The sequence below is a fragment of the Oratosquilla oratoria genome, chromosome 16, assembly GCF_046742065.1.
Source record: "Oratosquilla oratoria isolate Oo_2021 chromosome 16, ASM4674206v1, whole genome shotgun sequence".
NCBI classification, from domain to species: domain Eukaryota; kingdom Metazoa; phylum Arthropoda; class Malacostraca; order Stomatopoda; family Squillidae; genus Oratosquilla; species Oratosquilla oratoria.
The window spans coordinates 39,831,640-39,848,823 of NC_134792.1; the positions used below are offsets into that span (position 1 = coordinate 39,831,640).

Consider the following 17,184-nt stretch of genomic DNA (forward strand, 5'->3'; position numbering starts at 1 on the left):
AAAAGGGGACAAGTGTGAATGTAGTAGTTTCAGAGGGATTAGCTTGTTAAGTGTAGTTGGGAAGGCTTATGGGAGGATCTTGATTGAGAGGATTAGGAGAGGAACAGTGTGGATTTAGGACGGGTAGAGGTTGTGTAGATCAGATTTTTGTGGTAAGACAGATATGTGAGAAAGCTATAGGAAAGGGGAAGGATGTGTTTTGGGCTTTTATGGATCTGGAAAAGGCTTACGACAGGGTAGGCAGGGAGGCACTATGGGAGGTTTTACAGATATACGGGATAGGGGGAAAGCTTCTAAGAGCTGTCAAGAGTTTTTATGAGAATAGTAGAGCATGCGTCAAGATTAGAAATGGAGAGAGTGAGTGGTTCGAGGTAAAGGTGGGACTTCGTCAGGGATGTGTTATGTCGCCCTGGCTATTAACTTGTACATGGATGGGGTGGTGCGAGAGGTAAATGCAAGGGTGGTGGGTCAGGGATTGGAGGTGTTTAAAGAAAATGGAGAAAGTGGGAGGTGAGCCAGCTGTTGTGTGCAGACAGCACTGCACTTGTGGCAGGGTCGGAGGAGGGATTGAGGAAGTTGGTGACAGATTTTGGGAGAGTGCGTGAAAGAAGAAAGCTAAAGATAAATGTGGGTAAAAGTAAGGTGATGAGATGTACAAGGGGTGAAGGTGGCAGCAGACTGGAAGTGAGCATTAAGGGAGAGTGACTGGAGGAAGTGGATAGTTTTAGATACTTGGGTGCAAATGTGGCAGGAAAAGGTGCAGTAAAGGTGGAGGTAAAATGTAGATTGAGAGAAGCGAGTAAATGCCTTGGTGGATTAAAAAGTGTAATGAGGAATAGACATCTGGGAATGGATGCTAAGAGGAGACTGTATGAAGGAGTGATTGTGCCAACAGCACTGTATGGAGCAGAAACATGGAACATAAGAGAGGAAGAGAGAAGGAGTTTGAATGTGTTTGAGATGAGGTGTCTGAGAAGTATGATGGGTGTTACTAGGCTAGATAGAGTGAGAAATGAGGAGGTGAGGAGGAGAACCGGGGTGGAAAGGGTGTTGGGAGATAGGGTTGATGAAAGAGTATTAGGATGGTTTGGACACATGGAAAGAATGAGTGAAGAAAGACTAGTAAAAGAGGTATGGAAGGCAGATGTGGAGGGAGTGAACATGAGGGATGTCCTAGGATGAGATGGATGGATGGGGTGAAGGGGGCTTTGGGGAAGAGGGAAATGTCTGTTGAAGGACAGGAGATGACAGATGACAGGGGTTAATGAAGAATGGTTGTATATGGATGATGTGTGATGCATGAGGTGGAATGGGTGGGGGGATGGGGGGTGAGGTAGTATGTGTGAGCAAAATTTGATGCAGCCTGAAGGGATTTCTCCCAGTCTTCTCCTTTATGCATGGGGGGACGGAGAGGGGGGTCGCCGATTTAATGAAGCGGCCTTGCTGTGGATGTGCTGTGACATGCGACACTGCCTCTGACCCAGGGCAGTGGACAAGGTGCAGGGATGACCCATCATCCAGGAGGTGCTAAGATGAGAGGGAGGGTGGAGGGGAGTGGAGTGTATTTAGGGTGGAATGGGTGGGAATGATTTTATGCCTTTTTCTTTTTGGCTACCTCCCTTCTAAGGGGGAAAAAAGCCTTGGTATATGTATGTACATGTTATATTTTCATATTCCAGAAAATAACCTAACTGTAAGCTAAATACTATCTACATATGTCTGTCTATCTGTATATCAAGGTCATTTTTCCTATTCCACCTCTATCCACCATCTTTTCCTCCATTTCATCTTAGCTTCTCATGGATGATGGGTCATGCCTATATCCTGTCAACCAACAATACAGCAAGGCCAATTCACTTAATTGGCAACCCCCTCCTTCTGTCCCCTCATGCAGAAGAAAAAGATGATGGGGAGAACTTTGGGTTGCATCAAAATATCATTCATGCATAACCACTCCCTGCCCCCCCCCCCACACACACACACCTCCCCTCCTTGCATCACAGTATCGTTTATACACAGCCATTCTCCACTCTTGCCTTCTACCTTCCTTACTCAAAAGACTTCCTCTTGATCAATGCCCCTTTCACCCCATCCATCCATCTCATCCTTGGTCATCCCCTCAAGTTCACTCCCCCCACCTGTGCCTTCCGCACCTTGTTTTACCAATCTTTCTGCACTCATTCTTTTCATGTGTCCAAATCGCCCCAATTCTGCCATCTCCTTTTCTACCCCAGCTCTCCTCCTCACCTCCTCTTTTCTCACTCTATCCAACCTTGTAATCCCTACCATACCTCTCAGACATTTCATCTCAAACACATCTGAAATACTTCCTCTCTGCCTGTCTTAAATTCTAGGTCTCGGCTCCATACAGTGCTTTTGGCACAATAACCTCTTCATATAGTCTACTCTGCATCCATTCCTAAATGCCTCTTTCTCGTTACACTTTTTAATCCCCCAAGGCATTTACTTGCTTCTCTCAGTCCATTATTTACTTCCATCTCCATTCCTCTCTTTCCTGTCACATGCAACCCCAATTACCTAAAGCTATCCACATCCTCCTGGCACTCTCCTTAACCACTTCAATACGGGACTTAAATCTCGCGGGCAGCAGCCAATGCCAGCCGTACGACGTAACGAAATAATATTCGCATCATAAAATATAGTCGCCGCTTATATCGATCGTTCTCTCTTTCACCCGCGAATTTTGAAAACCACAGAGAATGGGATTAAGGGCGCATTTGGGAGAATGTAAAAACACAGGGGCGACTACAATAAATACAATCAAGACGCCGATATGGCAGCGTCGCGAATCCACTTGCTCCTCATGACGCCTACGTGTGCGGCACCGTATGGAAGGGGTTAAGACTTACTTCCAAAGAGCTGATATCCTTTTCCCTTGCACATCTCATTACCTTACTTTTACCCACATTTACCTTCAACTTTCTACACTAAGGGGTTTTCCCCCCCCCCATATACGGGAGGTAGCCAAGTCAAAAGGCATGCACCCTCTCCCACCCATTTCACTCCTATCCACGATGAAGGGTTATCCCTGCATCTTGTCCACTAGCCTGGGTCAGAAGCAATGTAGCAAGCCACACCATATCCACAGCAAGGCTGCTTTATTTGATTGGTGACCCCATCCCCTTCATCTCATGTAGAAAATAGAGAAGACAGAAAGAAATCCTTTTGGGCTGCATCAAAATGCTGTATTATCCCAACACAAAACCCCCCCTCCCAATCTAAAGCTAAATACTACATAGGAAAATGTATAATATTAAAAAAAAAAAAAAAAAAAAAAAAAAAAAATTGTATTGATGTGAGAACTGTAGCATGGGTCAAAACTTTTGCTTGTGACTGCACATGGGTACTATGATATATGCATCTTCTTTATGACTTCCAATGTTACAGTGTCCTTACTTTCTCAATTACTTCAACGAGGCCTTATATCCGTAGTTCATGTAACATGGCTACAGTGTGTTTTACTTTCTTAAACTCAGGTGTAGTTGCTTGCTACCCTGACCTACATGTCTACTTTGCTAGGCTGCCCAGTACTGGCAGCACATTGACTTGACCACAACATATCTAGGGCAGAAGACCTCTGGCAGGAGTCTTAGAGGGATTACAAAGGCGGAGCATGCCGACAGGAGACCTTTTGGTCCATATCTAGGTCGGATGCAAAAAAAAAATCATAATGATAAAATAATAAATAAAAACTATAATAATGTAAATAACAAATAAAATACATAAATAAATGCATAGGTATAGTTAAATAATAAACAAACAGGTAAATAGTAAATAATAATAAATTGACATATGACTAATAATAAATGAAAATCAAACAGACAAATGATAACAAAACAAAAACAAATAATATAAAATAAATTATAATATAATATGAGTGTCGTGCTATCCTGAGGCTATGAAAACACGAGGGTGGCAGAGGAATGAGAGATGGTATGGTGATCTTTCGCAGACAGGTATTTCCCAATTTATGTGTGTTTAGAATGTGCAGTTTTGGGTGATTAGTTTTCTCTGTAACTCCAGTGTCATACCCCCTGACACTACAGGCTAACCAAAAAATGACTACAACTTTGACCTACATTGAGTGATGTACTATATTTACATAGTTTAAAGGAACTCCTTTTTCTTCAAGAAGTGCAGCTGCGATGTGGGTTACGATAAAAGACAAAGTAGTTTGTGAAGGCTTTGAAAGGGATGCAGCTGCCACCCCTCTTCAGTCACACACATAATCATCACTTCCATATGATATTACTTTAAAATTGTCACCATAACTATGTGTTTAATGTATTTTCAGTGGTTGCATGAATGGGGAGACTAGTGAAAATGGCGACTACGGGTTACTGAAGGACTTGTTAGCGAAACTGGAGAAGGAGAATGAATTGTGCAACAAATATTGTGATGGCAAGGCACCAAAGGTGAGCCAAACAAAAATTGCATGAACTTTTTTTTCCCTTTAATTAAGCTCAATCCTGAATTACCACTGTCCACCTTACCTTGTTTGAACATAATCTTTTATTCTTTATTTTTTATTTATTTATCAATGTGTGTTGCATCTGTTGCAGTATCCCTTGCAAGGACCTGATTCACCTCGTGTGTACCTGTACATGAAGGGAGGCTTTGTGCCTGTTATCATCAAGCATGTCCAGCTTGTCCAACATATTTGTGTTGGAGCTCAGGATGTGCAAGGTAATGACTGACCAGCAAAACTTCAATTTCTACTTCCAGAAGATAAGGGAAATGAAATGTTTGTGATCTATATCTTGGCATTTATAAAGGGTTTAATGGTAAACCTGTTTGACCTTGCAGGTCTAGACAATTTGACGCGGGAGTCAGTGAAGCAGAGCAGTCTAAGTATGGAGATGCTCATTGGGCAACATTCGTCCCACCTTGACGCTATCATTACTTGTAGTACAGAAGCCACTCCTGATGTCAACAGCCAAGCACTTGCATTCCTTTCACACTTGCTTCAGGTAAGAAGATGTGGCTTGACTTAATTTTATATTTATATATATATATATACCAAGGGCTATTTCCCCCTTACAAGGGAGGCAGTCAAGTCAAAAGGCAAGCACCCACTCCCATCCAGCACACTTTCCTCCCTCTCATCTTAGCTCCTCAGGGATGACAGGTCATCTCTGTATCCTGCCCACTGCCCTGGGTCAGAAGCAATGCAGCAAGATACACCACATCCACAGCATAACCTCTCCCTTCCTTGCATCACAGTATAATCTATACAAAGCAATTCTCAACTCACCCCTATTATTTTATATTTAGGGAATATATATCCAAGGAAAATATTTCTTACAGTGATGCAGTTGTAGGGATTAGTGCATGAAATGTAGTTGATATTGTGTATGCATACATATACCAAGGGCTTTTTCCCCAGCACAAGAGAAGTAGTCAAAGTTAAAGGCATAAATCCACTCCCACCCATTTCATCCCCCACTCCCATTCACCCCTCCCTCCCTCTTTTCTTGGCTTCTGGATGAGTCATCCTTGCATCTTGCCCACTGCCATGGGTCAGAAGCAATGTAGTAAGAAGCAGCACATCCATAGTAAGACCGCTTCATTTAATTGGCAAACCCCGCCCCCTCATTCAGAAAAAGAGAAGATAGGAAAAAAAATCACTTCAGGCTGCATCACAATATCATTCACACACACTCTGCCCCACTCCCTCCCATGCATCACAGCATTATCCATACACAACCATTCTCCACTCACCCATCCATCTTATCCTTGGTTGCCCCTTCATGTTCACTCTGCCTTCCAAACCTTACTAATCTTTCTTCACTCATTCTTTGCATGTGTCCAAACCATCCCGATATTGTTTTATCAACCCTGTCTCCCAACTCCCTTTCCACCTGCGTAGAGCCGGTGGCCAGGGCTGGTTGCCGCCGTTTGGCCCCCCAACTCTTGGGGTTGGGGGGTGGTCCCACGACGTAGATGCTGCGGCTCCAGGACCTAATCCTCTCTCCCACGAAAGGACAGAGTCCACCTGGCCAGACTGCGGTGCGGCCACCACCCAGCACTTCTAAGCTACCAGAAGAGGCTGGATAACCGCATTGTGAACAGCTGCCCAGGATGTAACATTTCACCCCATACCATACAACACATAATGGAAGACTGCATTATACACAATCATGTACGCAAACAACACAACATACACTCTATAAAGGATTTGTGGGAAAACCCAGTTTCGGCTGTGGCATTCCTTGGGGAGACGGGACTGCTCGGACAGACATTCTAGGGAACGACAACAACTCCCTTTCAATCCCTACCCAATAATCCGTACAACATTTCTCAGACATTTTCCCAACTCACATTTTGAAAAAAAAATCTTAAGTTTCCCAAAGTCCATTTTGTTATACATCAGTCTTCCTTTTCTGTATTTCTCATTTCTCTCTATATTTCCTCCTTTAGTTCAAACTCTATTAATATGTGATCACTCTTCCCAAATGGTGTCTTGTATTCAATTTTATCCACAATTTCAGGTTCTGATGTAAATATTAAATCTAGTCTCAATGATTCTTCATCACTTCTATATCTGGAGTTGATGGTGGAAATATGTCTAGAAAGAGAGTTGATGATAGCAAATACAGTGTTTCGGAAGAAAGCCAAGCATAAGTACACATGGGAGAGGGTGGTGGATGGAAGGGTGGTAGATAGAGCGTTGATGGATTATGTAGTGCTAAATAGGACTATGATAGGAAGAGTTAAGGATGTACATGTGCTAAGGGGAGAGGGTGGGGGAATATCAGATCATTTTTTGGTGGAAGGTAAGTTGAGAGTGGAGGATAGATGGAGAAAGAGGAAAGGGACAAAAGGTAGGGAGGTGCTTAGAGTGAACTCTTTAAATGAAAAGGAAAAGGAGAAGGAGTACAAGAAGAAGCTGAAGGAGGAGTGGGAGGGAGTGAAGGATAGAGTAGAGCTAGGTGTGGAGGAGGAATGGGGATGGTTCAAGGAGGGAGTCATAAAGTGTGCAAGGATGGTGTGTGGAACAAGAAGGACAGGAGGAAATAGAAGGAAGGGTAGTGAATGGTGGGATGAGGAAACAAAGAAGGTTGTAGAAGAGAAGAAGCGAGCTTTCACAGATTGGTTACAAAATAGGATGAGGGAGTCATATGAGAGGTACAAAGAAAAGAAAAGAGAAGTAAAGCAAAAGGTAAAGGAGGCAAAGAGGAGAGCAGATGTGAAGTGGGGTAAGAGTATGACAGAAAATTTTGAAAGTAATAAAAAGATATTTTGGAAAGAAATTAAGAGAGGAAGAGGAGGCGAATCAAGTAGAGAAGAAAAGGTAAAAGGTGCAGATGGAGAGATGATAATGGAAGAGAAGGCAGTAAGGGGAAGATGGGCAGAATATTTTAGGAGTTGCTATGTGAAGGAGGATAAGGAGGGAAAGATAGTTGCAGTGGGAAATGCTATGAAAATGAGAGTGATGAGTGAGGAGAATGGAGGAGAAATAAGATGATGAAAGCAGGTAAAGCACCTGGTCTGTATAGATGCCATGCAGAATGTCTAAAAAAAGGAGGTACAGTGATGGTGGACTGGCTGGTGAGGCTATTTAATGTTTGCTGGAGAGAGGGTAGAGTGCCGGAGGACTGGAGGAGTGCCTGTATAGTTCCACTTTACAAGGGAAAAGGGGACAAGTGTGAATGTAGTAGTTTCAGAGGGATTAGCTTGTTAAGTGTAGTTGGGAAGGCTTATGGGAGGATCTTGATTGAGAGGATCAGGAGAGGAAGAGAGGGAGTAATTGGTGAGGAACAGTGTGGATTTAGGACGGGTAGAGGTTGTTTAGATCAGACCCTGTGGTAAGACAAATATGTGAGAAAGCTGTAGGAAAGGGGAAGGATGTTTTTCTGGCTTTTATGGATCTGGAAAAGGCTTACGATAGGGTAGACAGAAAGGCACTGTGGGAGGTTATGCAGATATATAGGATAGGAGGAAAGCTTCTAGGAGCTGTCAAGAGTTTTTACAAGAGTAGTAGAGCATGTGTCAGGATTAGAAATGGAGAGAGTGAGTGGTTCGAGGTAAAGGTGGGACTTCGTCAGGGATGCGTTATGTCGCCCTGGCTGTTCAACTTGTACATGGATAGGATGGTGCGAGAGGTAAATGCAAGGGTGGTGGGTCAGGGATTGGAGATGGTTAAAGAAGATGGAGAAAAGTGGGAGGTGAGTCAGTTGTTGTTTGCAGACGACACTGCACTTGTAGCAGGATCAGAGAAGGGATTGAGGAAGTTGGTGACAGAGTTTGGGAGAGTGTGTGAAAGAAGAAAGCTAAAGATAAATGTGGGTAAAAGGTGATGAGATGTACAAGGGGTGAAAGTGGTAGTAGTCTGGAAGTGAGCATTAAGGGAGAGCGACTGGAGGAAGTGGATAGTTTTTACTTGGGTGCAAATGTGGTAGAAAAAGGTGGAGTGAAGGTGGAGGTAGAATGTAGATTGAGAGAAGCGAGTAAATGCCTTGGTGGATTGAAGAGTGTAATGAGGAATAGACATTTGGGAATGGATGCTAAGAGGAGACTGTATGAAGGAGTGATTGTGCCAACAGCACTGTATGGGGCAGAAACTTGGAACATAAGAGAGGAAGAGAGAAGGAGTTTGAATGTGTTTGAGATGAGGTGTCTGAGAAGTATGATGGGGGTTACTAGGCTAGAGTGAGAAATGAGGAGGTGAGGAGAAGAACGGGGGTGGAAAGGGAGTTGGGAGATAGGGTTGATGAAAGAGTATTAGGATGGTTTGGACACATGGAAAGAATGAGTGAAGAAAGACTAGTAAAAGAGGTATGGAAGGCAGATGTGGGGGGAGTGAACATGAGGGGACGTCCTAGGATGAGGTGGATGGATGGGGTGAAGGGGGCTTTGGGGAAGAGAGGAATGTCTGTTGAGGAAGGACGGGAGAGGACAGAAGACAGGGATGAATGGAGAATGGTTGTATATGGATGATGTGTGATGCATGAGGTGGAATGGGTGGGGGGGATGGAGGGTGAGGTAGTATGTGTGAGCAAAATTTGACGCAGCCCGAAGGGATTTCTCCCCGTCTTCTCCTTTTATGCATGGGGGGACGGAGAGGGGTGGTCGCCGATTTAATGAAGCGGCCTTGCTGTGGATGTGCTGTGTCTTGCGACACTGCTTCTGAACCAGGGCAGTGGACAAGGTGCAGGGATGACCTGTCATCCAGGAGGTGCTAAGATAAGAGGGAGGGTGGAGGGGTGTGGAGTGTATTCAGGGATGGAATGGGTGGGAATGATTTTATGCCTTTTCCTTTTTTGGCTACCTCCCTTGTAAGGGGGAAAAAGCCTTGGTATATGTATGTGTATGTATGTATGTCATTGTATGTTCTATAGTCATGTCAAGCAATACATTTCCCCATAGATCCTCTCCACCTTTCACTCTCATCTCTTCCCAACAGATTTCTTTGCTGTTAAAATTTCCCATAAGCACCAGGTTTCCTCCATCCTTCAGCATCTCATTTAATGAATGCCTTGTATCTTCTAACATTTTAGAATACTGGCTCTCTTTCTAAGAGCCCATTTTTGGGGTCACATAAATCTCTACAAACTTTCTACTTTTCATGTCACTATCTTAAACTTTTATCATGATCATTTCACACTATTTTTACCATCTGTAATCTTCATCATATTTAAGTTTTTCTTAGCCAAAAACATTACTCCACCCTGTTTCTCATCTCTGTTTTTAATCCAGTGATTTTATGATGATCCATGTCCAACAGTATTCGGTGGTAGTGGTCCCCTTAATTTCATCTCCACAATTCCCATTATGTTTGGCTTTTCTTCTGTGTGTGTGAGTGTGTGTGTGTATGTATGTGTGTGTATTTACCTAGTTGTGTTTTACGGGAAGGGGAGCTATGCTCGTGGTGTCCCGTCTTCATATCTCATTTTATCTAAACTATTTTTAAATTCATGTATTTTTTTTGCACACACCACTTTCTCATCTAACTTGTTCCAAATGTCTATTACTCTGTGAGGAAAGCTGTTCTTTTTCATATATCTTTTATAGCTGTCTTCCTTGATTTTCTTTCCGTGACCTCTTGTATTTCTATCATCCCATTTTATTAGATCCTTTATCAATAATTTCTATGCCTTTCATGATTGTGTAAATAGTTATCAAATCTCCTCTCTCTCTTTGCTCTAGTGTCTGTAGCTCAAGTTTTGCTAGTCTCTCTTCATATGATAGTTTTGAGAGTGTTGGTGCCAATTTTGTAATTGCTCTGTATTCTTTCAAGTTTTGTTATACATTTTTTTGTACTTGGTGACCACATCGTTGCTGCATATTCCAATCTTGGTCTTATCAAAGTGATTAGTATTTTCTTCATCATTTCTTCATCCAGGTATGTAAATGCCACTTTGTTCTTATTAAGTTATAAGTTTCTCCAAAAATCTTATTTATATGTTTCTCAGGTGACATATTATTCATAATAATGACTCCCAGGTCCTTCTCATTTTCAACTTTTTTATTCCTTCTCCCAATTTATATGATCCTATTATTCTTTTTTTGCTTTTTCCAAATTCCATTATACTACCCTTTTTAGTATTGAACTCCATCTCCCACTTCCTACTCCATTCCCATACTTTATTGAGATCACTCTGTAGTGACTCACAATCTTCTTCCGTGTTTACTTTTTTTAATAGTTTTGCATCATCTGCAAAGAAGCTCTCATAACTTTCAATTTCTTCATCCATATCATTAATATATATAGCAAACATTATTGGGGCCAGAACTGTTCCTTGTGGAACACCACTTATCACTTCATCCCAATTAGAGTGTTTGTGTCTTATCACCACTCGCATTTTTCTTTCTTGCAAAAAGTCTTCCATCCATTTAAGCAGTTTGCCCTGTATTCCTCCAGTTTCTAATTTCATAAGCAACTTCTTATGTGGTTCTTTGTCAAAAGCTTTTTTTAGGTCTAGAAATGCACAATCAGCCCATCCATCTCTTTCTTGTATTATATCTATTAACCTTGAATAGAAACATATTAAATTGGTGACGCATGATCGTCCTTGTCTGAATCCAAATTGCCTTGGATTTAGCACATTGTTTTTTTCTAAATGCTTTACCCATCTACTTTTGACAATTCTTTCACAAATTTTTGCTATTGCACTTGTTAGAGGGACTGGTCTATAGTTGGTAGGGTCTTCTTTATTTCCCCCTTTATATATAGGTACTATAATTGCTTTTTTCCAATCTTTTGGAACTTTTCCTTCTTTCAAGGAACTGTTTATTATGCTATGTATTTTGTCTGCCAGTTCATTCCTGCATTTTTTCAAAATCCAGTTTGCTATTTCATCTGGTCCATGCGATTTTCTAACATCAAGATTACTCAAGTGTTTCATTATTTCATTCTTTGTTACTTCTATTTCTTTCATAGGGGGGACTTTCTCTTTCCATTCAATCTCTCCAGGTTGTATGTTCTCCCTTGTAAACACTGATTTAAAATACTTGTTCATAATTTCTGCCATTTCTATTTCCTCTGTGTATTCAACTCCTTGTCTTAATTTCTCTAAATCTTGTTTGTTTTTCAGTTTGTTGTTTACAAATCTGTAAAATAGTTTTGGTTGATCTTTACATTTTTCAATGACATCTTTTTCATATTTTCTCTTTTTCTCTCTGCACACTTGTACATATTCATTTCTATAACAAGTATATATTTTCCATTTTTCAGGTCTTTTGTCTTCCATTTGGTCCAGGCTTTATCTCTTTTGTCTTTTAACTCCCTACAACTTTTGTTGTACCAGCACTTTACATATTCTTTTTCTTGTTTTTGTCTTGGGACATATTTTTCCACTCCTTTTTTTTTTTTTTTTTTTTATAAATTTTTGTCAAAATATTCCATTTCTCTTCCACTGTTGTTTCTTCTTTGTATATTCTTTCCCAGTTTTCTTTTTGAAAGAATTCTCTTATTTTATCAAAATTTGTTTTTTCATACATCATTCTTCCTTTTCTATATTGTTCATTTCTTTTCATGTATTTTTCCTCGTTTAGTTCCAGTTCAATCAATATGTGGTCACTTTTACTTATTGGTGTCTTATATTCAATCTTTTCCACTATTTTAGGTTCAGATGTGATTATTAGGTCTAGTCGTGGTGGTTCTTCATTTCTATACCTAGTGTTCTCTTGTATCCATTGTATGGTCAATAATCATCTCGAGTAGAACATTTCCCCATGAGTTGTCTCCACCCTTTACTGTCATCTCTTCCCAGCAGACTTCTTTGCAATTAAAGTCGCCCATCATAACTATTCTTCCTCCATCTTCCATTATCTTATTTAATGTTATCCTTGTGTCTTCTAACATACTTTTATGTTCACTCTCTTCCCACGAGGCTGTTTTTGGAGGCACATAATTTATCACAAACTTTCTGCTCTTCTTATCTCTGTCTTCCACTTTGATCATAATCATCTCTACTGTATTCTTTCCATATGTGACACTCCTCACGTTTATATCTTTCTTAGTCAGGAACATAACTCCACCCCCTTGTTTTGTCTCTCTGTTTCTAATCCAGTAATTATATGCATCATGTCCTACACTGTTGGGTGGTAGTGGACCTTTTAATTTTGTCTCTACAATTCCCTCTTTTTGCTTTTTCTTTTAAGGAATGTCCCCTGTGGGGCTACAAGGAGAAGGATGCCTAGTCCCAATCCCCGTCCCTTTCTTCTCGCCTCTTACGATCCAAGTCTTTTGTTTTTCTCTGGTATGACCCATCACCTCACTTTCATATTTACTACTCTCCAATAGAATTTCTCTTTTTCTGTCTCTGTTCTGTTCTCGTTTTTTCCCTTGGCTTCTTGTCTTTTAATTTTTTCCTCCTCTCCTCTCTATTCATTTCTCTTTTTATCCATACCTTTTTATATTGTTCACTGATTGCTAGTTTCCCTGTTTTTGCAAAGATATTCTCTGCTGTCATTTGTGACCTGAATTTAATCTAAATTGGTCTGGTCTTATCTGTACTATATTTTCCGAGTATACATCTCTTCAATTTGTTTCATGATTTCAGGTTATCTTCCTGAATTAATTCTAGTAAACTGCTTACTTTTTCCTCTTTGATTCTTGTGGTTCTATTTAGATTATATTTCTCTTCCATTCCTAATATAATTATACATTTCTTTTTATCTGCTAAGTCTCTTACTATATTTTCCTTCTGTCTCATCACTTTAATAACTGAGTCTTCAGTTTGTTCTTTCATTTGCTGTTTTATTATGTCAGTAAATGCAACTTTACTGTTCTCTTGGATTTTTTTTTCCAACCCTGTGCTTCTTTTGCTATGGACTCTTTATTCTCTTTGTTCTTCTTTAATTCCTCATTCTCATCTTTTACTTCTTTTAACTGTCTTTTTAATTCTTCTATTTCTTTAGTTAGGTTTTTGTTCACCCTCTCTAATTCTTCCAATTTTTCAACTATCTGCGCAATCTCTGCCATTTTACCGAACCTACCCTTCCAATGTTCGGTCATTTTCTCAAGTTTTTCCTCTAGTCTTGCTAATTGGGGGAGGTTGGTACCCCCCCCCCTCATTAAATCCCTGGAAATTATTATCCTCACCTTCCATTGTGCTGCTCTATCTATATTTCTAATCTTTACATTTTCGTTAATCCCTTCTTCTCCAAAATCATCGGTCCTTCGCTTGTTTACAAGACGCCTGGCCTCCTGGACTAAGCCCTCCCCTTCCTCATTTCCTTCCATTTCCCTCAGTAATCCTTCCCCTTCTCCTTTTTCCTCACTTTCCCACTACACCACGAGCTTTCCCCTTCCCTGTAAATACAATAAGGTATTACCCTGATGTTGAGATCCATGAAAATCTCACTTTTTCTTCGGAACTCCAATCTTCGCCGTCCATCAGACAAATGTGTGTGTGTGTCAGTCAGTCACATTTACACCCAGAAAAAGCCAATTTCTGCCTCATATTGCTACAGTAACTAGAGGGTTGACTCAGAGAGAGAGAGAGAGAGAGAGAATGATTAGAGGTAAGCTGGCAGGGAAAAATACGATAGGTCTGTGTGAACACACACACACACACACACAGTGTAGAGCATATAGTTTATTTATGCAAGCTTGTCATAAACTAGGAAGTGTTTCCCAGTAAAAGCTTATTATTACTACATGAATGAATAAAGGAGATAGGGCTGCAATAAATAATCATGGTGAAATGTTCACAAATTATCATGCACACACATTTTCTCTATTCACTCAGCCAGTCTTTTCATAATGTATATATTGTGATGCATCTTCAAATTATCATACACCAGGCAGCCTAACACTTGCATGCAAATATTCAACTTGGATTGAATAGGTTAATGGTCCCTTTTTCCTGGTACAGACAGTTGGGGTGGTGTGTGTACTCCTAGGCTGCTGTCACCATGTCCTCAAACCTATTAAGGCTGCTGCATCCAAGAAGAAGAAGAAAAAGAAGGAAGGAGTAGCTATGGTAAGTATGGCTACTCTTCCCAGTTAACCTAGCGTTCTCTTGTTCATGGAGTGTTCTCTCATCTCCACAGCTTTTCACTATTGGGGGCCGATCAATTTTAAAATGTATTGTATCTTAGATATACTAATGCAGAGAAAGATGTATTTCATGACAAGGTATACAATGTGAAGATACATTTAAATAGAATATTTTTTATCTATAAAAAGTATTTACAATTCACCATCTTGTTATTGTCCTGCCAGCCTGAGGTGATGTCCCTCTTCAGTGGTTATGTGAGCTCGCTTAGTCTTCAGCTGCAGAAATGGGAGAAGAGTATCAGTGAAGTTGTGAAGGCTTGCCAAGCAGCTTCTGAGGCAATGCAAAAGTCTGGTCACCAGCTGAACATTACGTGTGAACTGCCTGACTTAGATGTGAGTGGAGTGTGTGAAAAAGTAGACAGGAGTGCCGTTGTATGTCTAGAGAAGCTTGGAAGTGCGGTCACAAGTAAAATAAAGTATTTGTCCTCTCTCAAGTTGTAATGTTATGTAGATTATAGTCTTTGTTGACTTTTCTTTCTTTTCTTTTTTTTTTTAGCATTTTTATTTTTTCCTCTGTCCTTCTTTGTGTGTGAACAAGTTTTTGAGTCCAGTCTAAAAAAAATATATATAAAAAAAATACCAATCCCCTTGCCCCTCATCAGATATGGGATGTTTATTATTTGCTCAAATGGTCTCCGGTCAAAATTTGGATTGATATTTTTCATTGTAGGATCAGAAGCAAGCATTCTATTATAGCAGACCAAGCCAGGTGCCATTTGCCCTTATAGCAGGTGAATTTTTGCCATCCAGCCTCAGAGGACTGTCAGGACATATGGGACAGACCTCTGCACCTTCATTGGTTCATTATGCCACTAACCATCAGCGCTCATATATTCACATGTAGATTTTGAATAACTTTTGTAGTTATTCAGTATTTTCTTACCATGGTTTATGCATGTCAGGAAAATAAATGGGCAAGGATTTCATCTTATTTCTGAATTGTGGAGAGCCAGGTCATGGACTTGGATCAGAGGAAGTGCCGAAACACTTGTGAGATTTTACTGAAGAAAATGAGATGAGTGACTGAAATAGAAAGTGCCGTCAAACTAGAGATTAACATTTCCTATTATTTATATACCTTTTTCAACGGAGAATGCACGTGCCCAAAAAGTAGCGATGCAAGGTCAAGGCAGTCCTTAATGTACAGCAGTTTATTCTTTAGTCAGCATTCTTTTGTTATTGATTTCCCATGAATAAACATTTTTCAATAAAAAATTCAAATTTAATGAGCTTTTCTTATCCAGACTATGCATTCTTCTGATAATTAGTAATCTATTGTAGTTTGTTTTGTATTGATGTGAGTTTGTAGGGAAACGAGTCTTCCAATTAATGATAATTGTTGCCTCGAGTTTCACCGATTGGAAACCAGCAGTAGGCAATGGTTGTTGGCCCTTCCATAAGTCTAGGGGAAAAACTTTGGATTGATGATGTATTATTGTGGGACTTTACGTGTGTCACTCAGCTGTCCTTGAGTGAAAAGGTGGAGGAAATTCCTTGAGTGAAAAGGTGGAGGAAATACAACATTGATATAGAGATACTGATGATCTATTCTAGGGATGGGCAACCTTTGAAAGTGTGGGTGTCAAAATCAGCCAAATATTTGATACAAAATTTTCTTACATATACCAAAGGCTTTTTCCCCCTTACAAGGTAAGTAGGCATAAAATCCACTCCCAGCCATTCCATCACCACTCCCATTCACCCCTTCACCACCCCCTCCCTCCCTCTTGTCTTGGCTCCTCCTGGATGACAGGTCATCCCTTCATCTCGCCCACTCCCTTGGGTCAGAGGCAGTGTTGCAAGACACTTCACATCCACATCAAGGGCATTTCATTTAATTGGCGACCCCCCTCTCTGTCCCCTCGTGCAGAAAAAGAGGAGACGGGGAGAAGTCCCTTCGAGCTGTGTCAAATTATTTTTCACACATACTCCCTCACCCTCCCATCCCCCACCCACTCCCTTTCATGCATCACAGCATTATCCATACACAACCATTTTCCATTCAACTGTATCTTCTGTCTTCTCCTGATGTGGTTAGTTACCACATTATGGTAAGGGGACACTGCAGTAGTGGCGTGTTGCCACATTACTCCCCCCCCCGAGTGACTGGTGAAACGATACAGTCTTGGAGGTCCGAGGAATGGGAGTGCCGTTGGCGGGAGTGTCCGTGGGTGGTACTTGCATAGGAACCACGTCCACTGAGGTAGGAACAGGCTGGTCCAGGATGGGGCGTCGGCTGGGGCGGCAGGGGGTGGTTCACGTCGACTGCAGCAGCGGCAGGGCAGGTTCACGACGGCTGCAGCTGGGGCGACGGCGGCAGGTGGCGGCAGGGGTGGTCCACGTCGGCGGCTGAGGCTGCGGCTAGGGCGGCGAGGGTGATCCACGTCGACTGCAGCAGCGGCAGGGCAGGTTCACGACGGCTGCGGCGGCGGCGGCGGCAGGGGTGGTTCACGTCGACTACAGCAGCGACTGGGCAGGTCCACGACGGCTGGGGCTGCGACTAAGGTGTCAGGAGTGGTCCACGTTGGCTGCGGCAGGGGTGGTCCGCGACGGATGAGGCTGCGGCTAGGGGGGCAAGAGTGATCCACGTCGACTACAGCAACGGCAGGGCAGGTTCACGACGGCTGCGGCGGCAGGGGTGGTCCACGTCCGCA

General features: G+C 41.6%; 1 protein-coding gene across 7 annotated transcripts in view; it reads left to right on the forward strand.

Moving 5' to 3' along the window:
* psidin (phagocyte signaling impaired) overlaps positions 1-15,756 on the forward strand; it is a 95,142-nt gene extending 79,386 nt beyond the window's left edge. For 6 of the 7 annotated variants that reach the window (XM_076199556.1, XM_076199557.1, XM_076199559.1 and 3 more), the window contains 5 exons: positions 4,316-4,436; positions 4,584-4,707; positions 4,828-4,991; positions 14,346-14,453; positions 14,696-15,756. In XM_076199556.1, coding sequence (XP_076055671.1) covers positions 4,316-4,436; positions 4,584-4,707; positions 4,828-4,991; positions 14,346-14,453; positions 14,696-14,971 — 793 coding nt within the window. In that variant the 3' untranslated portion in view covers positions 14,972-15,756. Of the gene's footprint in view, positions 1-4,315; positions 4,437-4,583; positions 4,708-4,827; positions 4,992-5,890; positions 6,105-14,345; positions 14,454-14,695 lie in introns of those variants that run through there. The other variant, XR_012967205.1, reaches the window with a different exon arrangement.
* Positions 15,757-17,184: the final 1,428 nt, after the last annotated feature.